The 21,487-nt window shown below is 45.5% G+C and overlaps 1 protein-coding gene across 6 annotated transcripts in view; it reads right to left on the minus strand.

Annotated features, from left to right (window-relative positions):
* The window catches only part of LOC138527632 (uncharacterized), a 370,769-nt gene that overhangs the window by 61,402 nt on the left and 287,880 nt on the right, over positions 1–21,487 (minus strand). For 4 of the 6 annotated variants that reach the window (XM_069638969.1, XM_069638970.1, XM_069638966.1 and 1 more), the window contains one exon: positions 10,928–11,045. In XM_069638969.1, the coding sequence (XP_069495070.1) occupies positions 10,928–11,045 (118 nt within the window). Of the gene's footprint in view, positions 1–10,927; positions 11,060–21,487 lie in introns of all 6 variants that reach the window. The other 2 variants (XM_069638967.1, XM_069638968.1) reach the window with 1 other exon arrangement.

A 21,487-nucleotide genomic window follows, 5' to 3' on the forward strand; every position in this document is an offset into this window, starting at 1 on the left:
AGGGATATTTGTGGATTTACTGTAAGTGGTAATTCTACTGCGGTAAATCCACGAATTTCTGGCGGTAAAGTGGGAGGATATATCTCCTTCTATGTGCTGGAGATAAATCCTCTACTTCACCTCCAAACCTGGAGTTCTGTGATGTGGGAAGGTGGCAGCAAAGTGGTGGTAATTCTGTAATCACAATTGTACTGCCAATGTTTCCAGCACCATTGTACTCATGATGAGAACTATGCGCCTCATTACGAGTCCGGCGGTAACCGAGCCGGGAAAACCGGCAGGTTACCGCCGGACTCGTATTACCATTCCGCCTCTGTGATTCCCGGAATTACCGGGGCATTACGACCCCGGTGACCCAGGAATTCCGGAGGCGGAATTCTGTAAGTCCCCATACCCATGGAGTCCCATAGGACTCCATGGGGATGGGGACCATGGAAACACCGGTTCCGTCTTTGACAGAGCTGGTGTTTCCATGTCCGCCTGCAGACAGGTGGTGTTAAACCCGCCAGGTCAGACCTGGCGGGAGTGACACCTCCCGCCTGCAGGACTCTCAATCAGCCGGTCGGGAAAGAACGGTGGCAGCGGTTTTACCACTACCGTTCTTTCCGGACCGGCAGGGTCGTAATGAGGCCCCATGTCTCTTTCTCGCTTTCTCTGTGGACAAGAGACTTGTCTTCAGATGCGCGTTTGCTAGAGCCACAGCTACTGTTGCTCAAGGCATCGGCCCAGAGGAAAAAACAAATACCTTAAAGGTGGGGATGCTGTGTTATTTTTACTCTTTAAATTCAGAACAGCAGTGACAAAGACATCCCATAAAGTGGGGCTCGCCTGGTATTTGGAGACATAAATTGCAGGAATGTCTCCATTACTCTCAGAGTATGCTTTCTGTCTCTAAGGGGTGGTAAGAAGGACGGGCATACGGCCTGCGTGTGGGGCGTGCTGATGTTCGGATGGACATTGTAAGGGATAAAGGGACCGGCTGCAGGAACTACACCTGTGTTTGTTATTTTCTATTTTTGTTAATTATTAGTGTTTGTGCATACTGTCACAAATGCATGAGTTCAGAACCATCACCAACCAATTAGTGGACTGCACACAAAATTAAACGTTGCTTTGCTGCTCACAGAAGTAACAGATCATTGGTTTTTATCTGAGCATGGCCCTTTCCAACAAGAAAGGACATTTTTAGAGACAAAATGGTGTGTGTACTAAGCAACATGATCTTTTAAATATGAACATTATTGACACTCATTAGAACAACGGGCAGAAACTCCGACGCAGTATTAACAAATGGCATTTCTGAACAAAACTGGGTACATTTTTTATGCTAACCTCTTCAAGGCACCATCATTGTCACACGAAGAAAAGGATACAGAGCTTAACTCATCCTGGATTGAACTCCATGACGAGACAATTCAAGCAACAATACGCAAATTAAAAAACTCAAGAGCACCGGGGCCTGACGGAATAACAAACATGGACTTAAAAACATCACCCGAAGAATGGAGTGACCCATTAAGCCTCATATTTAAGCGGTGCGCCGAAAGCAGAAAGATTCCAACATCTTGGACCACATCTGTAATAGTCCAATTTTCAAAAAAGGCTGCAGGCACGAGCCACGTAATTTCCATCCAATTGCCCTACTAGACGTGATCAGAAAGGTCTACATGATCACGCTACTAAAGAAATTTCACACATGGGCAAAAAAAGTCCCCTGTGCAGATCCATCACAATCAGGCTTTAAGAAACTGACAGGGACAAGGGACAAGTGTGAACATCATGATATTAAGTACCCTGAAAGCAAAGATCTTTGAAGGAGGCCCTCAAGTCTTTTTGGCTTTCATAGACTTTACCGAAGCATTTGATCTGGTAAAACAAACCAAACTTTGGCAAAAACTATCGGACTGGAAATGCCCGCCTGAAATTCTAGGGTCAGTAAAAGCCCTCTACACCAACAACAGCATCCAAGTGCGGCTGAACAAACAGGGCCTACTTTCACCAGGAATACCAACTGCCAGAGGGGTAAAGCAAGGATGTCCATTAGCTCCGGCACTCTTTCTGGCTTACATGGCCAATTACAAACATGCCAACGCCACAATTCGATCATTTCCACCGACAATTAGCCTGACAAAGGTACCACGACTGCTTTACGATGATGATCTGATCCAGCTAGACTACACGCCCATTGGATTACATCGCCAGCTGGATTCGCTCTCAAAATATACATCTTCTAACGATCTTGAGATTAACAAATCGAAAACCAAGATAATGATCTTTGAAAAACACACTAAGAAAAGAGAGCACCTGAAATGGTATCTGGAAGGGAGCAGCGTGGAAAAAGTCTCAGAGTTCAAATACTTGGGAATCACGCTGGACAGTACAAAAACAGAAAAAGCGATGCAGAACATCCTGCATCAAAAAATTAGACAGTTAATAACACAAGCTAAAGCAGCTGACAGAAAATATGGATGCTATTCTCTTCAACCAGTAATCAACTTCTATATAAACAAAGTGACACCATCCATCACATATGGTGCAGAAGCGATGCCATGCCTTCTGAAAACCATCCGGAGAAACATTATTAAGACTTCCAAAATCTACGCCAATCGTCCTGATCAGGTGAGAATTTAATCTAATTTCTCTGCAAGCCATCGTGGGCCGAAACCGCATCCTTCTGCACAGAAAAATCATTGACCCAACTATCCCGCCAATATTTTCTATGCTAAAAACAGAAATGACAAAAGGACTTTGTAAAATGCTGAATCAATGGGGAAAAGATTGCGAGGAAAAACTAGCCACGATTGGTAGCTCACCTGTGGAATTGATTCAGAATCCAACAAAAGCAAAAAAGAGGCTAGACGAAGCTGACTGGATCTTGACTCTGGAAAAAGCACTGAAATACAAACCTACAACACACCTTCCGATGGTAGCAAGAAAACTGAATGAAACACAGCCCTTTTTAAAAAAACACCCTAACAGAAGTTTGAGAAACATCCTTCTAAGGTCTTCCATCGAATGAAATTCGAAAGATCAGAGGACAGTTGCAAACAAACAACTGCAGATTTTGCGGGCCCCTTTTGATACCGAAACAATATGAAAACTGCTACTGACATGCCCGGGTACACAGTTTCACAACTCCATATTTGGTGCACCATTTGGCGACCTCTTACATACAGGAAGAAGAACATTGGTGGTCTCGTCTAATCGGGCTGGGGGGTTCGTCTTGGGCCACAGCTGTGGCCAAAACCCTTGAACAGATATTTTCCGCGATCGACACAACAAATCCAATATCTTTGTCTACTAATACTTAGTCTTCCTACCAACTTTTTCAACAAACTAGCTCGCAAGCTCCTGCTTAATTTAACTAGATATTTGAAAGACTTTTTGTTCCTTGTAAGAATCACAAATGCGATTAAATCTCGTAATAAAAAAGAAAAAAATATGAACATTATTTAATTTTGCTAACATTGTAGACTTTTTTAAAATTGTACAATATTAATATCATTTGATTACTTCCAGTATATACTGTCATATTAAGAATGCTAAACTTGTCTTCCTAAGCAAGGCACATTGTCAAAACCTAAAATTCTCACCAACGGGTTATTCTGAGGAGATTGATGGAGGTAAGGCCTGTCCACCTCGGCTAGAGTGGGATGGGAATACTCCAGGCGAGTTGACTTTCCAAGTTGGCTAGGAGATAAGTGGAGGAAAATGGGTGGCTGGAAAAAACCTCCACAACAATACACTTGTAGAGAGGGCAAACACAATCTAATAGAATATCCAAAAGGACCAGCAGCAGGCTGGAATGCAGACTCAAATGATGACCTAGAGCAGGCTGGAGTGCAGAGTCCATTGATGATCTGGAGCAGGGCGGAGAGCAGCGTGGATCCTAGAAGAATGGAATAGGGAGGCGATGACAAGGAAAGAACGACACTAGGAATGGGATAAAGAAACAAAGAACGGAGGAGAAAGGGGACAAGATGTCTGCAGCAACAGGAGGAAGAATGCCAGAGTAGTGGAACTACTCACAAGGTAAAGCATCCGCTCGCAAAGACACAGCATTGCGAAGCAACAGGGAATGGATCAAATCCCCCTTTTCGTCCAGATTGGTGCAGGAGAAGGCGTGCCAACGACATATGGTGAACGTGGGTGATGTACACGGTGGCGTTGGAGGCACTCTGATAGTATGCCCGCTTCTGATGTCGATGGCCTGGGTTTCCAAGGGTAACGAAGATGGAACATCCACAGGAAATTGGGAAGCATTAAGGTAGGCGGCAGGTTCCCAGGACCTGTTCGTAGGCTGGTATCCACGCTAGTTGATAAGATACTGGAGTTTGTCCCGATGAATGCAGGAATCACATACGGCTCACACTTTGTATTCTGGCTGATCACCAGAAATGACAGGAGGTCAGGAAGTTCTCTGTTGAATAGGGAAGGAACTTGGAACAAAGGGGTTTAGGAGCAAATTGTAAAAGACAGGATGGATCCTACTCCAGGGGGGTGGTAGTTTGAATCAAAATGCCACAGGATTGATTTTCTTGGTAACTAAAAATGGACCAAAATATGTAGGTGCCATCAGGGTGGGAGTCAGATGCCTAGGTAGGTATTTAGCAGATAGCCATACCCCTACCTGGTACAGGGGTTCTTGCTATCTCTGTAGGTCTGCTACAGCCTTGGTAGCTAGTCTAGCGTATTCCAAGAAGTGGAGAGGAATCTGGTACCCGTCACAATGTCCTGGATGTCTCGGTCCACAGCAGGAACTTGAGTCGTAGGAGAATTGACAACAGGAAATAACAGAGGATGGTAGCCATAGGTACATCAGAAGGGGCTATTCTGTATAGGCGAGTGGAATCTGTTATTATAGGCAAATTCTGCCAAGGGAAGGAGATTGTACCAGTTATCTTGGGTAGCCAAAGAGAAGCAGCCGAGATACTGCTTGATATTTTGATTAAGACGCTCCGCAGAACATTACATTCAACATCATTAAGTCAGCCCATTACCCCATGGTTTTGGGTATGCCCTGGTTACAAAAGCACATTCCGTATATCAATTGGACAGCAGGATCATTATTCCTGGGCTCAGAGTTCTGTATGTCCCACTGTCTATCCCTGGACCCTTCCTTGATAACTCCTAAAGAACCTCCAAGAGACCAAAAAACACTGCTCATGGTTTACAATATAATACAAATTCCAGAGTCCTATCAGGAGTTTACTGATGTATTTTCTACCGCCATAGTCCAAGCATTACCCCCTCACAGGCCTGAAGACTGTGACATATATACAGACCCCCCAGCTGTAATTCCCTTCGGCCAAATGTTCATCCTTTCCGAACCTGAGAAAAAGGCCCTTCGGGAATACCTTGACACCAATCTTGAAAATGGCACCATAAGACCCTCGAAATCTCCAGCGGGTGCTTCGTTGTTCTTCGTTCCCAAGAAAGACACCAAGGAACTCAGACCTTGCCTCGACTATCGAGGCTTAAACCAATGCACCCTCAAAGATCGATACCCACTGCCCCTGATTTCGGATATCCTGGAAGCTGTGAGAGGAGCCGTAATTTTCACGAAGCTGGATCTCCGGGGTGCCTACCATTTAATTCGAATCCGGGAAGGGGATGAATGGAAGACAGCCTTTAGAACACCCTTTGGTCACTTTGAATACCTAGTCATGCCTTTTGGACTAGCCAATGCTCCCACAGTCTTTCAGCGTTTTATGGACAGGGTGTTCTCTGATATGTTGTTCCTCTTCGTCATTGTCTATCTGGATGACATATTGATTTTTTCCAAAGATCCTCTAAAACATGAAGAACACGTAAAGGCAGTACTACAACGTCTTTGTGAAAATAAACTGTTAGCCAAACCCGAAAAATGCTTGTTCCACATTACTTCAGTTCACTACATGGATTCATCCTTAGCCCAGAAGGAATTGGCATGGACCCTTCGAAGGTAAAGGCCATACTGGCTTGGCACGCTCCCACTTCTGTGAAACAGGTGCAATCCTTCCTGGGGCTCGCCAACTTCTACCGGAAGTTTATTTCTACCTTTTCCGAGATTGTTCAGCCGATCGTAGCTCTATTGAAGAAGGACACCCCCTTTATCTGGTCTACATCGCAAGATAAAGCATTCCAACGATTGAAGACAGAGTTCACACAAGCCCCCATCCTGACCCAGCCAGACACAAATCGCCCATTTCTAGTGGAAACGGATGCCTCTAACTACGCCATAGGGGCGGTCTTGAAACAGGAACTTGAGGATGGACTGGAACACCCCATTGCTTACCTTTCACGAACCCTGACCCCCAGTGAGACTCACTATTCCGTCTTGGAAAAGGAACTTTTGGCCATCCGCCAAGCCTTCACTGAATGGCGACACCTACTTCTGGGTGCTAGATATCCAGTCCAGGTCTGAACAGATCATCGGAATCTCCAAATCCTACAGTCTTTGGAGTGCAGGAACAGTCGTCAGGCCCGTTGGGCCTACTTCTTTGCCCAATACCAGTTCCAAATCACTCACGTTCCCGGATCACAAAACATGATTGCTGACGCCTTATCTCGACGTTCAGACTACGCATCCACTGAGGACAAGGCCTATCCTAAGATGTTTCCCAAAACTATCTTTGTAGCTCAAGCAATCAACCTCCTGGAAGAAATCTGAGTGCAAACCCAGTCCTCTGACCTCTGGAAGGAAATTTCCAGGAAGAATCCATGGAATCTAAGAGTCAAGGAAGAATATCTATTCAAGGACAATGCACTGGTCATTCCTACGCAGAAATTACAACACAAGGTAATAAACCTCTGCCATGATACCCCTCACTCCGGTCATCGTGGTATAACTAACACCCTCCGTCTTATACAAAGACAGTTTTGGTGGCCTCAAATGAAGACCGACGTACAACAGTACGTCAAGGCTTGTACTGTCTGCAGTCAAAACAAACATGATGACACGAGAACGGCGGGTCTTCTACTGCAACCATCGCTGCCAACAAGACCATGGGAGTTTATTGCTACAGACTTCATTGTGGAATTACCACCTTCCCGAGGGTACACGACCATCATGGTAACCATAGACTTGTTCACCCATATGGCTCATTTCACACCTTTGTATAAACTACTATCCTCATCAGAACTTGCTGGAATCTTCCTGGAACATATTTTCCGTCTCCATGGACTTCCTTCCAAGATCATATCGGACGAAGGACCTCAATATGTCTCACAATTCTGGAAACATCTCTGTCGTATTCTAGGGATCCAACGCGCTCTCTCATCAGGTTATCACCCACAAACCAACAGATCCACGGAATGTGTAAATCAAACTCTGGAGCAATATCTTCGTTGTTTTGCCACCATGGTTCAGGATGACTGGTCTCTCCTCATACCCCTGGCCGAGTTTGCCTACAACAATTCCGACCACTCGACACTCAAGGTCAGTCCTTTCTATTGCAGTCAAGGTTTTCACCCGTCCGTTTTACCTTCTGTTCTTCCACATCCCACTCCAGTACCTACTCTCGACTCTTGGATACAGACTCTCATCAACATTCACAAGGAAGCCAAGGAACAATTGAAAGAGGACCAAACACGCACTAAGCTCTATGTGGATTCCAAGAGAAGACCAGCGCCCTCTTATTCTGTTGGTGATCAAGTCTGGTTGTCCTCGAAACTATTACCCCGACATCTACGGGCAAACAAATTGGCTCCTCGGTACTATGGACCATTTTCCATAAAGGAAGTCGTCAATCCTGTCTCATTCCGACTCAAGCTACCCGATTCCTGGAAGAAAATACACCCAGTCTTTCACACCTCCCTATTGAAACCTTACTTCCAATCCTCCCGAAAATCCTGCAGACCCAGTCCTGTTGTTGTGAATGATCAGCTAGAATATGAAGTGTCCCGAATATGCGATTCCAGGTATAAACGGGGTCAACTTCAATACTTGGTTGAATGGAAAGGATACCCTCCTAGCGAGAGAACCTGGGAACCAGTTTCTAACTTAAATACCCCTCGACTGCTTAGAAGATTCCATCTCATACACCCGGGCAAACCTAGTGGAACAAGTCTTCAGAGGAGGCATGCTGTCATGACCCATAGAACTTGCCCCTTCTGGACCTCCTGGTCCTTATCGCGCCGGGGCTTGTATTCCTTGTTAATCCCAACATGGCCGCAACAAGCAACTTGCCTCACACCAGCTTTCACGTCGCACACGGCACGTCCTATAAATTGGCCACGCCCCCGCAGCCCTGCACGTCTTAACGCTATCATTAGGTAGTGACTTGATGTGTGTGTGTTGTTCGGCGAATCTTCTATCCAAGAACCTGGTTTCCTTCGTCCTTCCTTCTCCTTTTCCCTCTATTCGACTCCTGGAACTCCCATTCTTAGCGACCGCTACCTACTTTCCTGGACATCCTGGAACATCGGCCTTCCCGGAACTCTGAACGCACTCTGCAGTCGGACGAGACTCGAGCGAGTCTATACAAGACCCGATCCGTCCACAAAAGGAATCCTCCCGCGGAACAGAGCAAGAAGCGATCCCAGGTGAGACGGGGGAGGAGATTTATGACAGTGACACCTCCTAGGAGGAGGTCTATCTCTGCATCTGCAGCTGTGCATTCTCCTCTTCTCTCATGTAGCAATGCTGATTGAGTGGGGTTCTTCCAGGAAACTATGGGGTGGGTCTATGTGCCTTTCTCTCTTCTGAGGTGTGAACGGTGCCTGAAAAGGGTCCAAAACCACACCAGTCATTGGTGTAGGAAGTGATAGGTCATTACACAGTTTAACACCCATTTTGACCAAAACAACTATCAGTTTCTTGAGACCATGGAGGATAACACATAACCCTGTTTAGGGTTTGCCTTTCGTCAAATGTGGGGATCACCCCAGTGGGATCCCGCTAGCTCTGTCCCATAAGGGGTGTTAAGATTAGCAGTCTCACCTCCATAGTCCCAAAGGATGTGGCTCCCCCCTGGGAAGAGGGGAAGAATTCCCTGGATTCGTCACATACCCCACCGTAGGCTTTATGCCCTCCTGTTGTCGGTCCAGGGGGAATCGGCTAAGAAAATCTTGCTCTTCACTCTTTCTGTGTTCTATTGTGAAACAGAAAAGCTGTACATCTAAAAACCACCTAATTACCTTGGCATTGGTGTCTTTTCTCAAGTACATCCATGATAATGGTAAATGGTCGGTAATGAGTGAGAATTTCTGTCCTATGAGGTAATATCACAAACTGGTAATAGCTCATTTCATAGCCAGAGCTTCTACTTTCAAATCTAAAAAAAAGCAACGAAAAAAAAGCATTGAATGCATTTCTTTTCATTTTTTTTAATGGAGGGTCCCCCCAACCCCAGTTTTTTTTATCCCTTAAAACGCTTTATATTTAAAATAAAACCTTTATCTATGAAAAATGCATTCTATGCTTTTTTTCGATGCATTTTTTCACTGGATACCCCTAGGCCTATCTTGGATGCTTCTGTTTGCAGGAGGAATTCCTTGTTAGAGTACACAGATGACACACAGTGTACATCTAAAGGTCAACTGCATCAAAAATGTCTGAAGATTAAAACGCTGTCTTGTGCTCTTTCAATTCTGTATGTCGTCAAGCACTTGCTCAACTCTACCAACACTGCGTTTGTGTTCCTCTGGGTCCCAGGGAATTTGTAATCATCCAGTCCTGCCTACCCAGCATACATCTAGATTGGTTAACTCTGAAATTATACGTGGGCGCTAAATTGCTGGTTTTCATCATCAACATCAACCGTTCCTCCAAACCCCAAATCTCCTAAAAAGCACACATGGCTTGGTGTCAACTGAGATGCACTCTGGCGAAAATAAAACGAATTCTGCCACAATTCGACTTCAGGATAATGATTAAGGTGAGAATATGACCACACTTATATGCAGAGAAAGCACTCCTCACAGGTGTCGTGACCTCCGCCCTGGTGCAGCATGACACTCTCCAATTGTTCTGTCTCCAGCATCAGAAGATTGTATCTTACCCACCCAAGGCACAAAGGGAGCTACGTTCCCTGCCAATACCAGCGCCTGCCATCTCCAAGATGGCCGGCATTCCATTCAAGACTGTCTCTACTCAAACACCACTGTGCTTAGCCTGAAAGATAGTCATCTATGAAGGCCACCATACAGCAACTGCTGGAAAGAAAAGCCCAGAGCCAGACTGTCTCCTGTAATTCTCTGATGCTTTGGAACAACATCCCACTGGACATCTGCATGGCTAAAACATTACTACAATTCAAGGAAGAATTAAAGAGCTTTCAATTCAGGAAACATTACTACAATTCAAAGAAGAATTAAAGAGCTTTCAATTCAGGAAATTCCTCTCTGAGGGTAGCAGACAACAAAGCGCCTAGGCTATCCCCTCGCGTTTCACATCTACAATTCAGAAAAGAACTCAAGACCCACCTCTTCAAGGAGTCGCTCCTCCTCAACATCTAGGCCATCATGTCGCCCTGCTGCACCTGATTCTCTAGATGCTGTCTGCCCCACTCCTCCCCACCACCCTGTACAGCTGCACCCCTCCACTGAGCCCCTCTGTATCCTACCCCCTGCTGTATATCTGTTCTGTTGTTACCACTGAAAGGCGCTCTGTTGCTTCTGGAAGCTGGGTACGCCCTCAATAAATGCCATACTAATCTTCCCAGGGGACCGCCACACCAATTAGCATGTCTCTAGGTTACTCCTGTGCCTTCTGTACAGAGTTTTGTTGCTTCTCGGGGAGGTTTGTGCCACATACAACAAATAGATACATTACACATACTTGCAAGGAGGCCACGCTAATCTTATGCATTTGATTTTCAAACATTGAATTTGAAACTTGATCTGCACTGTAACTTCACATTGAATAGTCATGTTTTTGTCATGCATGTTTTCTGTGTTATCGCTAACATGTTTACATGTAACGTTGGAAATAGAGCATACTTACATTCATGTTTGCGGTAGCAATGCTTTTTTCGTCGCATTACATTTTCTGAATGAGCTTGAAGCAAATGGTGACGCTTAAACTTTTCTGGCTGTACTTTGGCCTTTGCACATCTCCATTCCTATTAATAAAAAACTGTAGAATTTAAAAATAGTGAAATGTTGCTTGCAATTTTCCTGCCTCGCCACAGAGGTCATAGGCGTTTCACCCACAATGGTTCTATGAACATCTGGCGGCAGTTTTTCCCAAATTACAGAAGCTCACAAAAACCTGTGCAGGAACATGGTTGCATTTTTTAAAAGTGCGCCTTCCTTTATGGAATTCGCTGCACAACTCTGTAGATGCAAGCAGCGTTTCACACAAAGGGCCTCCTAGCACAATAAATATATAAGGAGCTGTGTTTGTGGTATCGTACACTGCCCTAGCACAGTCTCGTTCTCTTCATCTCTTTCTCCACCTGGGCTCCCCTTTTCGCCCTGTCTCGCACTTTAAGGCCTCATTACAAGTATTGTAGTAATTCCGTCATATTTTAGCAGAATTGCCATCAAACTCATTCACCGTTAATGGAACTCGAGCTGGGGGATTTACGGCCAGGTTACCAATGTTGTAAAGGAGGTGTTGATCCTCTTTTTTTCACTCCATAGGGATATTTGTGGATTTACTGTAAGTGGTAATTCTACTGCGGTAAATCCACGAATTTCTGGCGGTAAAGTGGGAGGATATATCTCCTTCTATGTGCTGGAGATAAATCCTCTACTTCACCTCCAAACCTGGAGTTCTGTGATGTGGGAAGGTGGCAGCAAAGTGGTGGTAATTCTGTAATCACAATTGTACTGCCAATGTTTCCAGCACCATTGTACTCATGATGAGAACTATGAGCCTCATTACGAGTCCGGCGGTAACCGAGCCGGGAAAACCGGCAGGTTACCGCCGGACTCGTATTACCATTCCGCCTCTGTGATTCCCAGAATTACCGGGGCATTACGACCCCGGTGACCCAGGAATTCCGGAGGTGGAATTCTGTAAGTCCCCATACCCATGGAGTCCCATAGGACTCCATGGGGATGGGGACCATGGAAACACCGGTTCCGTCTTTGACAGAGCCGGTGTTTCCATGTCCATCTGCAGACAGGTGGTGTTAAACCCGCCAGGTCAGACCTGGCGGGAGTGACACCTCCCGCCTGCACGACTCTCAATCAGCCGGTCGGGAAAGAACGGTGGCAGCAGTTTCACCACTACCGTTCTTTCCGGACCGGCAGGGTCGTAATGAGGCCCCATGTCTCTTTCTCGCTTTCTCTGTGAACAAGAGACTTGTCTTCAGATGCGCGTTTGCTAGAGCCACAGCTACTGTTGCTCAAGGCATCGGCCCAGAGGAAAAAACAAATACCTTAAAGGTGGGGATGCTGTGTTATTTTTACTCTTTAAATTCAGAACAGCAGTGACAAAGACATCCCATAAAGTGGGGCTCGCCTGGTATTTGGAGACATAAATTGCAGGAATGTCTCCATTACTCTCAGAGTATGCTTTCTGTCTCTAAGGGGTGGTAAGAAGGACGGGCATACGGCCTGCGTGTGGGGCGTGCTGATGTTCGGATGGACATTGTAAGGGATAAAGGGACCGGCTGCAGGGACTACACCTGTGTTTGTTATTTTCTATTTTTGTTAATTATTAGTGTTTGTGCATACTGTCACAAATGCATGAGTTCAGAACCATCACCAACCAATTAGTGGACTGCACACAAAATTAAACGTTGCTTTGCTGCTCACAGAAGTAACAGATCATTGGTTTTTATCTGAGCATGGCCCTTTCCAACAAGAAAGGACATTTTTAGAGACAAAATGGTGTGTGTACTAAGCAACATGATCTTTTAAATATGAACATTATTGACACTCATTAGAACAACGGGCAGAAACTCCGACGCAGTATTAACAAATGGCATTTCTGAACAAAACTGGGTACATTTTTTATGCTAACCTCTTCAAGGCACCATCATTGTCACACGAAGAAAAGGATACAGAGCTTAACTCATCCTGGATTGAACTCCATGACGAGACAATTCAAGCAACAATACGCAAATTAAAAAACTCAAGAGCACCGGGGCCTGACGGAATAACAAACATGGACTTAAAAACATCACCCGAAGAATGGAGTGACCCATTAAGCCTCATATTTAAGCGGTGCGCCGAAAGCAGAAAGATTCCAACATCTTGGACCACATCTGTAATAGTCCAATTTTCAAAAAAGGCTGCAGGCACGAGCCACGTAATTTCCATCCAATTGCCCTACTAGACGTGATCAGAAAGGTCTACATGATCACGCTACTAAAGAAATTTCACACATGGGCAAAAAAAGTCCCCTGTGCAGATCCATTACAATCAGGCTTTAAGAAACTGACAGGGACAAGGGACAAGTGTGAACATCATGATATTAAGTACCCTGAAAGCAAAGATCTTTGAAGGAGGCCCTCAAGTCTTTTTGGCTTTCATAGACTTTACCGAAGCATTTGATCTGGTAAAACAAACCAAACTTTGGCAAAAACTATCGGACTGGAAATGCCCGCCTGAAATTCTAGGGTCAGTTAAAGCCCTCTATACCAACAACAGCATCCAAGTGCGGCTGAACAATCAGGGCCTACTTTCACCAGGAATACCAACTGCCAGAGGGGTAAAGCAAGGATGTCCATTAGCTCCGGCACTCTTTCCGGCTTACATGGCCAATTACAAACATGCCAACGCCACAATTCGATCATTTCCACCGACAATTAGCCTGACAAAGGTACCACGACTGCTTTACGATGATGATCTGATCCAGCTAGACTACACGCCCATTGGATTACATCGCCAGCTGGATTCGCTCTCAAAATATACATCTTCTAACGATCTTGAGATTAACAAATCGAAAACCAAGATAATGATCTTTGAAAAACACACTAAGAAAAGAGAGCACCTGAAATGGTATCTGGAAGGGAGCAGCGTGGAAAAAGTCTCAGAGTTCAAATACTTGGGAATCACGCTGGACAGTACAAAAACAGAAAAAGCGATGCAGAACATCCTGCATCAAAAAATTAGACAGTTAATAACACAAGCTAAAGCAGCTGACAGAAAATATGGATGCTATTCTCTTCAACCAGTAATCAACTTCTATAGAAACAAAGTGACACCATCCATCACATATGGTGCAGAAGCGATGCCATGCCTTCTGAAAACCATCCGGAGAAACATTATTAAGACTTCCAAAATCTACGCCAATCGTCCTGATCAGGTGAGAATTTAATCTAATTTCTCTGCAAGCCATCGTGGGCCGAAACCGCATCCTTCTGCACAGAAAAATCATTGACCCAACTATCCCGCCAATATTTTCTATGCTAAAAACAGAAATGACAAAAGGACTTTGTAAAATGCTGAATCAATGGGGAAAAGATTGCGAGGAAAAACTAGCCACGATTGGTAGCTCACCTGTGGAATTGATTCAGAATCCAACAAAAGCAAAAAAGAGGCTAGACGAAGCTGACTGGATCTTGACTCTGGAAAAAGCACTGAAATACAAACCTACAACACACCTTCCGATGGTAGCAAGAAAACTGAACGAAACCCAGCCCTTTTTAAAAAAACACCCTAACAGAAGTTTGAGAAACATCCTTCTAAGGTCTTCCATCGAATGAAATTCTAAAGATCAGAGGACAGTTGCAAACAAACAACTGCAGATTTTGCGGGCCCCTTTTGATACCGAAACAATATGAAAACTGCTACTGACATGCCCGGGTACACACAGTTTCACAACTCCATATTTGGTGCACCATTTGGCGACCTCTTACATACAGGAAGAAGAACATTGGTGGTCTCGTCTAATCGGGCTGGGGGTTCGTCTTGGGCCATAGCTGTGGCCAAAACCCTTGAACAGATCTTTTCCACGATCGACACAACAAATCCAATATCTTTGTCTACTAATACTTAGTCTCCCTAACAACTTTTTCAACAAACTAGCTCGCGAGCTCCTGCTTAATTTAACTAGATATTTGAAAGACTTTTTGTTCTTTGTAATAATCGCAAATGCGATTAAATCTCGTAATAAAAAAGAAAAAAATATGAACATTATTTAATTTTGCTAACATTGTAGACTTTTTTAAAATTGTACAATATTAATATCATTTGATTACTTCCAGTATATACTGTCATATTAAGAATGCTAAACTTGTCTTCCTAAGCAAGGCACATTGTCAAAACCTAAAATTCTCACCAACGGGTTATTCTGAGGAGATTGATGGAGGTAAGGCCTGTCCACCTCGGCTAGAGTGGGATGGGAATACTCCAGGCGAGTTGACTTTCCAAGTTGGCTAGGAGATAAGTGGAGGAAAATGGGTGGCTGGAAAAAACCTCCACAACAATACACTTGTAGAGAGGGCAAACACAATCTAATAGAATATCCAAAAGGACCAGCAGCAGGCTGGAATGCAGACTCAAATGATGACCTAGAGCAGGCTGGAGTGCAGAGTCCATTGATGATCTGGAGCAGGGCGGAGAGCAGCGTGGATCCTAGAAGAATGGAATAGGGAGGCGATGACAAGGAAAGAACGACACTAGGAATGGGATAAAGAAACAAAGAATGGAGGAGAAAGGGGACAAGATGTCTGCAGCAACAGGAGGAAGAATGCCAGAGTAGGGGAACTACTCACAAGGTAAAGCATCCGCTCGCAAAGACACAGCATTGCGAAGCAACAGGGAATGGATCAAATCCCCCTTTTCTTCCAGATTGGTGCAGGAGAAGGCGTGCCAACGACATATGGTGAACGTGGGTGATGTACACGGTGGCGTTGGAGGCACTCTGATAGTATGCCCGCTTCTTATGTCGATGGCCTGGGTTTCCAAGGGTAACGAAGATGGAACATCCACAGGGAAATGGGAAGCATTAAGGTAGGCGGCAGGTTCCCAGGACCTGTTCGTAGGCTGGTATCCACGCTAGTTGATAAGATACTGGAGTTTGTCCCGATGAATGCAGGAATCACATACGGCTCACACTTTGTATTCTGGCTGATCACCAGAAATGACAGGAGGTCAGGAAGTTCTCTGTTGAATAGGGAAGGAACTTGGAACAAAGGGTTTTAGAAGCAAATTGTAAAAGACAGGATGGATCCTACTCCAGGAGGGTGGTAGTTTGAATCAAAATGCCACAGGATTGATTTTCTTGGTAACTAAAAATGGACCAAAATATGTAGGTGCCATCAGGGTGGGAGTCAGATGCCTAGGTAGGTATTTAGCAGATATCCATACCCCTACCTGGTACAGGGGTTCTTGCTATCTCTGTAGGTCTGCTACAGCCTTGGTAGCTAGTCTAGCGTATTCCAAGAAGTGGAGAGGAATCTGGTACCCGTCACAATGTCCTGGATGTCTCGGTCCACCGCAGGAACTTCAGTCGTAGGAGAATTGACAACAGGAAATAACAGAGGATGGTAGCTATAGGTACATCAGAAGGGGCTATTCTGTATAGGCGAGTGGAATCTGTTATTATAGGCAAATTCTGCCAAGGGAAGGAGATTGTACCAGTTATCTTGGGTAGCCAAAGAGAAGCAGCCGAGATACTGCTTGATATTTTGATTAAGACGCTCCACAGAACCGTTAGTCTGGTGGTGATACCCAGAAGACAACAATCGTTGGACACCAAGTAGTTTGCCAAATACAAACTAAAAAACAGGAGGTGTATTAAGAGCTACAACCAGAAATGATCCCTTCAGGAAGACCATGCAATGTATAGATGTCCTTGAGGAAGGAAAGAGCCATAGCTTCGATAATGGGAATCCGAGGGGAGGACAAAAAATGCACAAGTTTGGTGTACATGTTCTTAGTCACCATGATGGTGGTATGTCCACCCGACGGAGGCAGAGGGTGATCATGAAGTTGGTGGACAACTGGAACCAAGGATCCAAAGGTAGGGTAGGCGGACCCATCTTACCCACCAGCAGACAATGAGGTACTTTGTGTTGGGCACAGACGGAACAAGAAGAGACATACCAATGGACATTGGAACGCCATGACAGCCACTAAAAATAGTGCTGGAGAAGTTTGCAAGTACCAAGAATACCTTTTTGGCCTGCTGACGGTGTGTCATGGATGAGCTGTAAGGCCAGTTGTTATAGTTGGAAGGTAGGTACGTAGAGACAATGTTGGTGGAACTGTAGGCCATTGAAAAGGCATAAAGCATGCCTGGGAAACAAAGAGGGTGAGCAAGACTGGAGATCTGCATAACAAATCTTTTTCCTTCAAGTATCCTGTCTGGTTAAGAGACCAGAGATGGCATTGTGTCACGTCAGAAGACGGCATCAGTGATGGTGTTTGCAGTTCCTGGAATATACAAAATCAGTAAATCATATTGTGTGAAAAAATAAGCTCATCAGGACTGTCTACTATTCTGGCATTCATCTTGTTGCAGGATCTGCAGATTCCTGTGTTCTAAATGTAGCTCCACAGCATGTCTGCCTCCAAGCAAGAACTAATGCCACTCTTTACAAGTGCAATTTATCTGTAAAGGTTCCTTCTCGATAACTGAACAATGGCGCTCCGACTCGTTCAGCGTTCTGGAATAATGGGCAAGAGGATGTTCCAATCCATCTTCTTGTATTTGTTTCAAGACTGCACTGACCGAGGATTCTGAGGCAAAAGCTTCGACAATCTAAGGCTTGGCTGGATCTGGTTGACAAAAAACAGGAGCTGAAGTAAATAGTTAAAGGCTTTATGGGCCTTTGGACTCAACAAGAACTAATTGGCAGGTTTAGGCAGATCGGTCAGGGGTAAAATGAGACAAGAAAAGTTTGAAATGAACTTCCTATAAAAGTTGGCTAAGCCGATGAATCACTGGAGTTCTTTCAGATTGGTAAGAGTAAGCCACCCAAGAACTGCCTCGACCTTTCTGGAATCCATAGAGATGCCTTCGCATGATAACCGGTAACCCAAATATAGTACAGATAAGACACTGAATTCATGCTTTTCTGGTTTGACCAGGAGGTGATTATCCTGTAGTCTTTGCAAAACATTGGTGACATGGTGAGTGTGTTGCGAGGGATCCTTCGAATACACCAATATGTCGTCCCAGTAAACTATGGTGGTGTGACCTAAGAGATTAGCAAATAGATGTCCATGAAATGCTGGAACACCACAGGCGCATTAGCCAAGCCAAAGGGCATGATGGGATATCCATAATGGCCATACAGTGTTCTAAATGCTGTCTTTCATTTGTTGCCTTGACAAACTCTTATCAGATGCTTAGGCCCCCCTTAGGTCTAGTTTAGTGAAAACAACAGCCCCTGGTACAGTGATAAAGATGTCCCAACTAAGTGGGAGTGGGTACTTGCCCTTGATAGTTATTTAATTCAGACGCCTGAATTCCAGACATCGGCGTAACTCCTGGGTATCTCTTTTAGGAATGAAGAATTAAGATGCACCCCTGGAGATTTGGACTCCATAATAAGGCCCTCCTGGATGTTTTCAGCCAATTATGCCTTGAGAGCTTCATTTTCATTTTCATGTTCAGACAAGGCATACATACGGTAAAAGGGAACCATTGCCCCAGGCCCAGGAATCAGATGAATGAACAATCCTAACCCTGTTGAGCCTGGTCGAATTGTCTTCGAAAATCTTCGCAAAGTGTCTGTATTTGGGTGGGACCATAGAGATAGTACATACAGTGCTGGCAACTGCAACGACAAGGATATTCCAGGGAGTGGGAAAAGTGTCATGACATAAAGTACATCTGGACATGCACCTTACAGAACCCAAAAAAAGCGTTTCAGCCACCCAGTTTGTAAAAAGGGTTGTGGTATTTAAGCCAGGATAAACCGAATATGTGGACAATGAACTGTAGTAATTAGGTAAAAAGAGAGTGACTCCTTGTGGGTTGCCACCATCGTGATCAAGGCCTCCGAATGATGAGTTACTGGTCCAGACAATAAGGGACGTCGATCCACTCCTTGCAGGGGCGTAGCAGCTGCCTTGTGAATCATGGAAAGGCGATGGTCCCCTACCCATTCCTGGTCCAGAAAAATCCCTGCAACACTGTAATTAATAAGGGCAGGCATCGTCCGCTTGTTGGACCCAGTAGTGGGAGACAGCTCTACTATGAGAACTAAAAGCCAGTTCTCTTCTGGTCCAAGGGAAGATAAACTGGCATTTCCCGGTCTTCATGGGAGCGCAATCAGACAATTGCAAACTAGATGCTCTTGGGAAGCACTCTGCACAAAAGGCCATTCTGGTGTTGGCATTCCGCATTGGTCAATGAGCCACAGGCTCTTCCAACTTGCATAGGTTAAGGATCCGGGTGGTCTTTGGTTTCGCCAGGAGATGGAGCAAAAATGGGCGGCCTTGGTCTAAGTCTCTTTCATTCAGTACACCACACGTTTAACCTGTACTTAAATTATAAAACTGGAGCAAGTAAATCTTGTAGCGAAGGTGGTCACCATACTCTGGCTAATGCCAGGTTCAACTTGGGTCCTTCCTCTCCTCTATCTCTATCTCTTCCTGTGGTGTTCCCCAGGGGTCAAACCTCTCTCCTTGGCTTTTCAACCAATACCTGGCACTTCTTGCCCACCGCATTGCTGCGCTCTGCCCTAACTTCCAGTGCTATGCGGATGACACTCAGCTCATATTCCGGCTACCTTCTGCCTTCTCCCTCTCTCATCTATAACTGCCTGTCCGCCATCCAGGAGTGGTGTGCCGCCAATGTTCTCTGCCTTAATGCCAGTAAGACAGAGATTCTCCTCATTGGCACTCCCACTCTCTCCTTTCCTGTCACTCTCTGGCCGGCCTCTCTTGGCCCTCTTCCTGCTCCCACCTGTGAGGCTAAAAACCTTGGGGTCATCTTCGACTCCACACTCTCCTTCTCTCCTCACATCTCCGACATCTCTAAGAAGTCACACTACCAGCTGCACCTCCTCAGAGGTATCCTTCCCTTCCTCTCCTTCCCCCAGAAGTTCACTGTCTCCAGACCTCTGGTTCCCTCTAGGCTGGACTATTGGTTAAACTATATTTTTTAAATTTTTTTAGACTATTTTTAAATCTGCCTGCTTCTACTTTCCGCCCTCCGCAACTCATCCAGAACAGGACTGCGAGACTTGTCCTTGGCCTCAAGCCCAGGGATCATGTCTCTCCAGGACTGAAATCTCTGCACTGGCTCCCTGTGGCTGCAAGGATTAAGTTCAAAACCCTCTGCATTGTCCACAAGGCCTTCTGGGGTCTGGGGCCGCAATACCTTCAACTCTCTCTTCCTAAATATCTTCCTTCTCAAGCTCTTCGCTTATCCGCTTCCAACTCCCTCAGGGTCAGTCACTTCTCCAAGCAACGAGTTGGTGGTAGATCTCTTCCTTCGGTTGGGGCCTCCCTCTGGAACAGCCTCCCTGCCTCCCTGAAACTTGAGATTAATCATCTTCGGTTCCGGAAGCACCTCAAAACCTTTCTCTTTGCTTCCACTTTTTCTCCTCCTCTCCTCTGCTGACTTCCTGGCTGAAACCTAACCTGCACTGGTTGCCTGGCCACCCTCTGATCTCGGGCCCAGATCCCCTCCCCAGCCAGTCGCACACCTGCACTGCCTTCCTGGCACCTTGGGGACTGTTTCTGTATCCCTTCAGTCCCACTTCCAGCACTTGACACATGTTGTCTGCACTTACCCTTGCCACCTGCTGGCCTCACTTCTACTATTGTTATTTATTCTTTTATCCCATGTATTGCCCTGTCCTCTGCCCTTCCCCCCCTGCAGTCTCCCCCTTCCCCTTTGCCATGCACTTGCACGATCTGAATGACACCTGGACTAGTAGGATCGTTGTCTGTTTTCCCCCGTTCCTCCTCCCTTGCCTTGTCGCGCCTTGAAACACTTGTGCATAGGCACGTTATAAATGCCCTATCATATCATATTATACTCCTTGGAGATCCCTATCTGATAATAGCGAATACTGGACTTCCTCTGGCCAAGTGGCCTCAGTGGCAAAGAGCTTAAACATGGTAATGTAGGCTAGGAAGTTTTGGGACCCTTGGGAGCACTCCAAGAGGGCTTCTTGGGCGTTGTAGCTCAAATCCGGATACCCAAACATCCCCTTCAGAGCTGTGATAAAGTCGCCATAGTTATCCAATAAAGGGCTTCTGGTATTGACTAAGGGAGTGGCCCATGTTAGAGTGCTTTTAGACATATTGGTAATCAGATAGCCAACCTTGTTGGTAGGAAAGGCACCTGGGGCGAAAGACGAACTGGATAGAACAGGGATCCAGGAATTGTCTGAGGCCTTTTGGGTTCCCATCAAAGACTCCTATGCCTAATAGAGGAGGTGCTGGATCATAGAGAACATGGCCCCTTTGGGCAACGGCTTGTTGTAGGACAGCGTTCTGCACTTTAGGTGCTTGACCTTCGGCGGTTAGACCTTAGACTGCAGCAACTAGTTCTTGGAACTGGGGCATATTGGTCTGGGAATGTTGGCTATCGCAATCTGTCACCAACAGTCTTACCTCCTGTTCAGAGGAGATTGATGGAGGTAAGGCCTGTCTGTCCTAGAAGCCACCTCGGCTATAGTGGGATGGGAATACTACAGGT

Source organism: Ambystoma mexicanum, chromosome 14 (assembly GCF_040938575.1).
Source record: "Ambystoma mexicanum isolate Mex_15411 chromosome 14, UKY_AmexF1_1, whole genome shotgun sequence".
Taxonomy (NCBI): Eukaryota; Metazoa; Chordata; class Amphibia; order Caudata; family Ambystomatidae; genus Ambystoma; species Ambystoma mexicanum.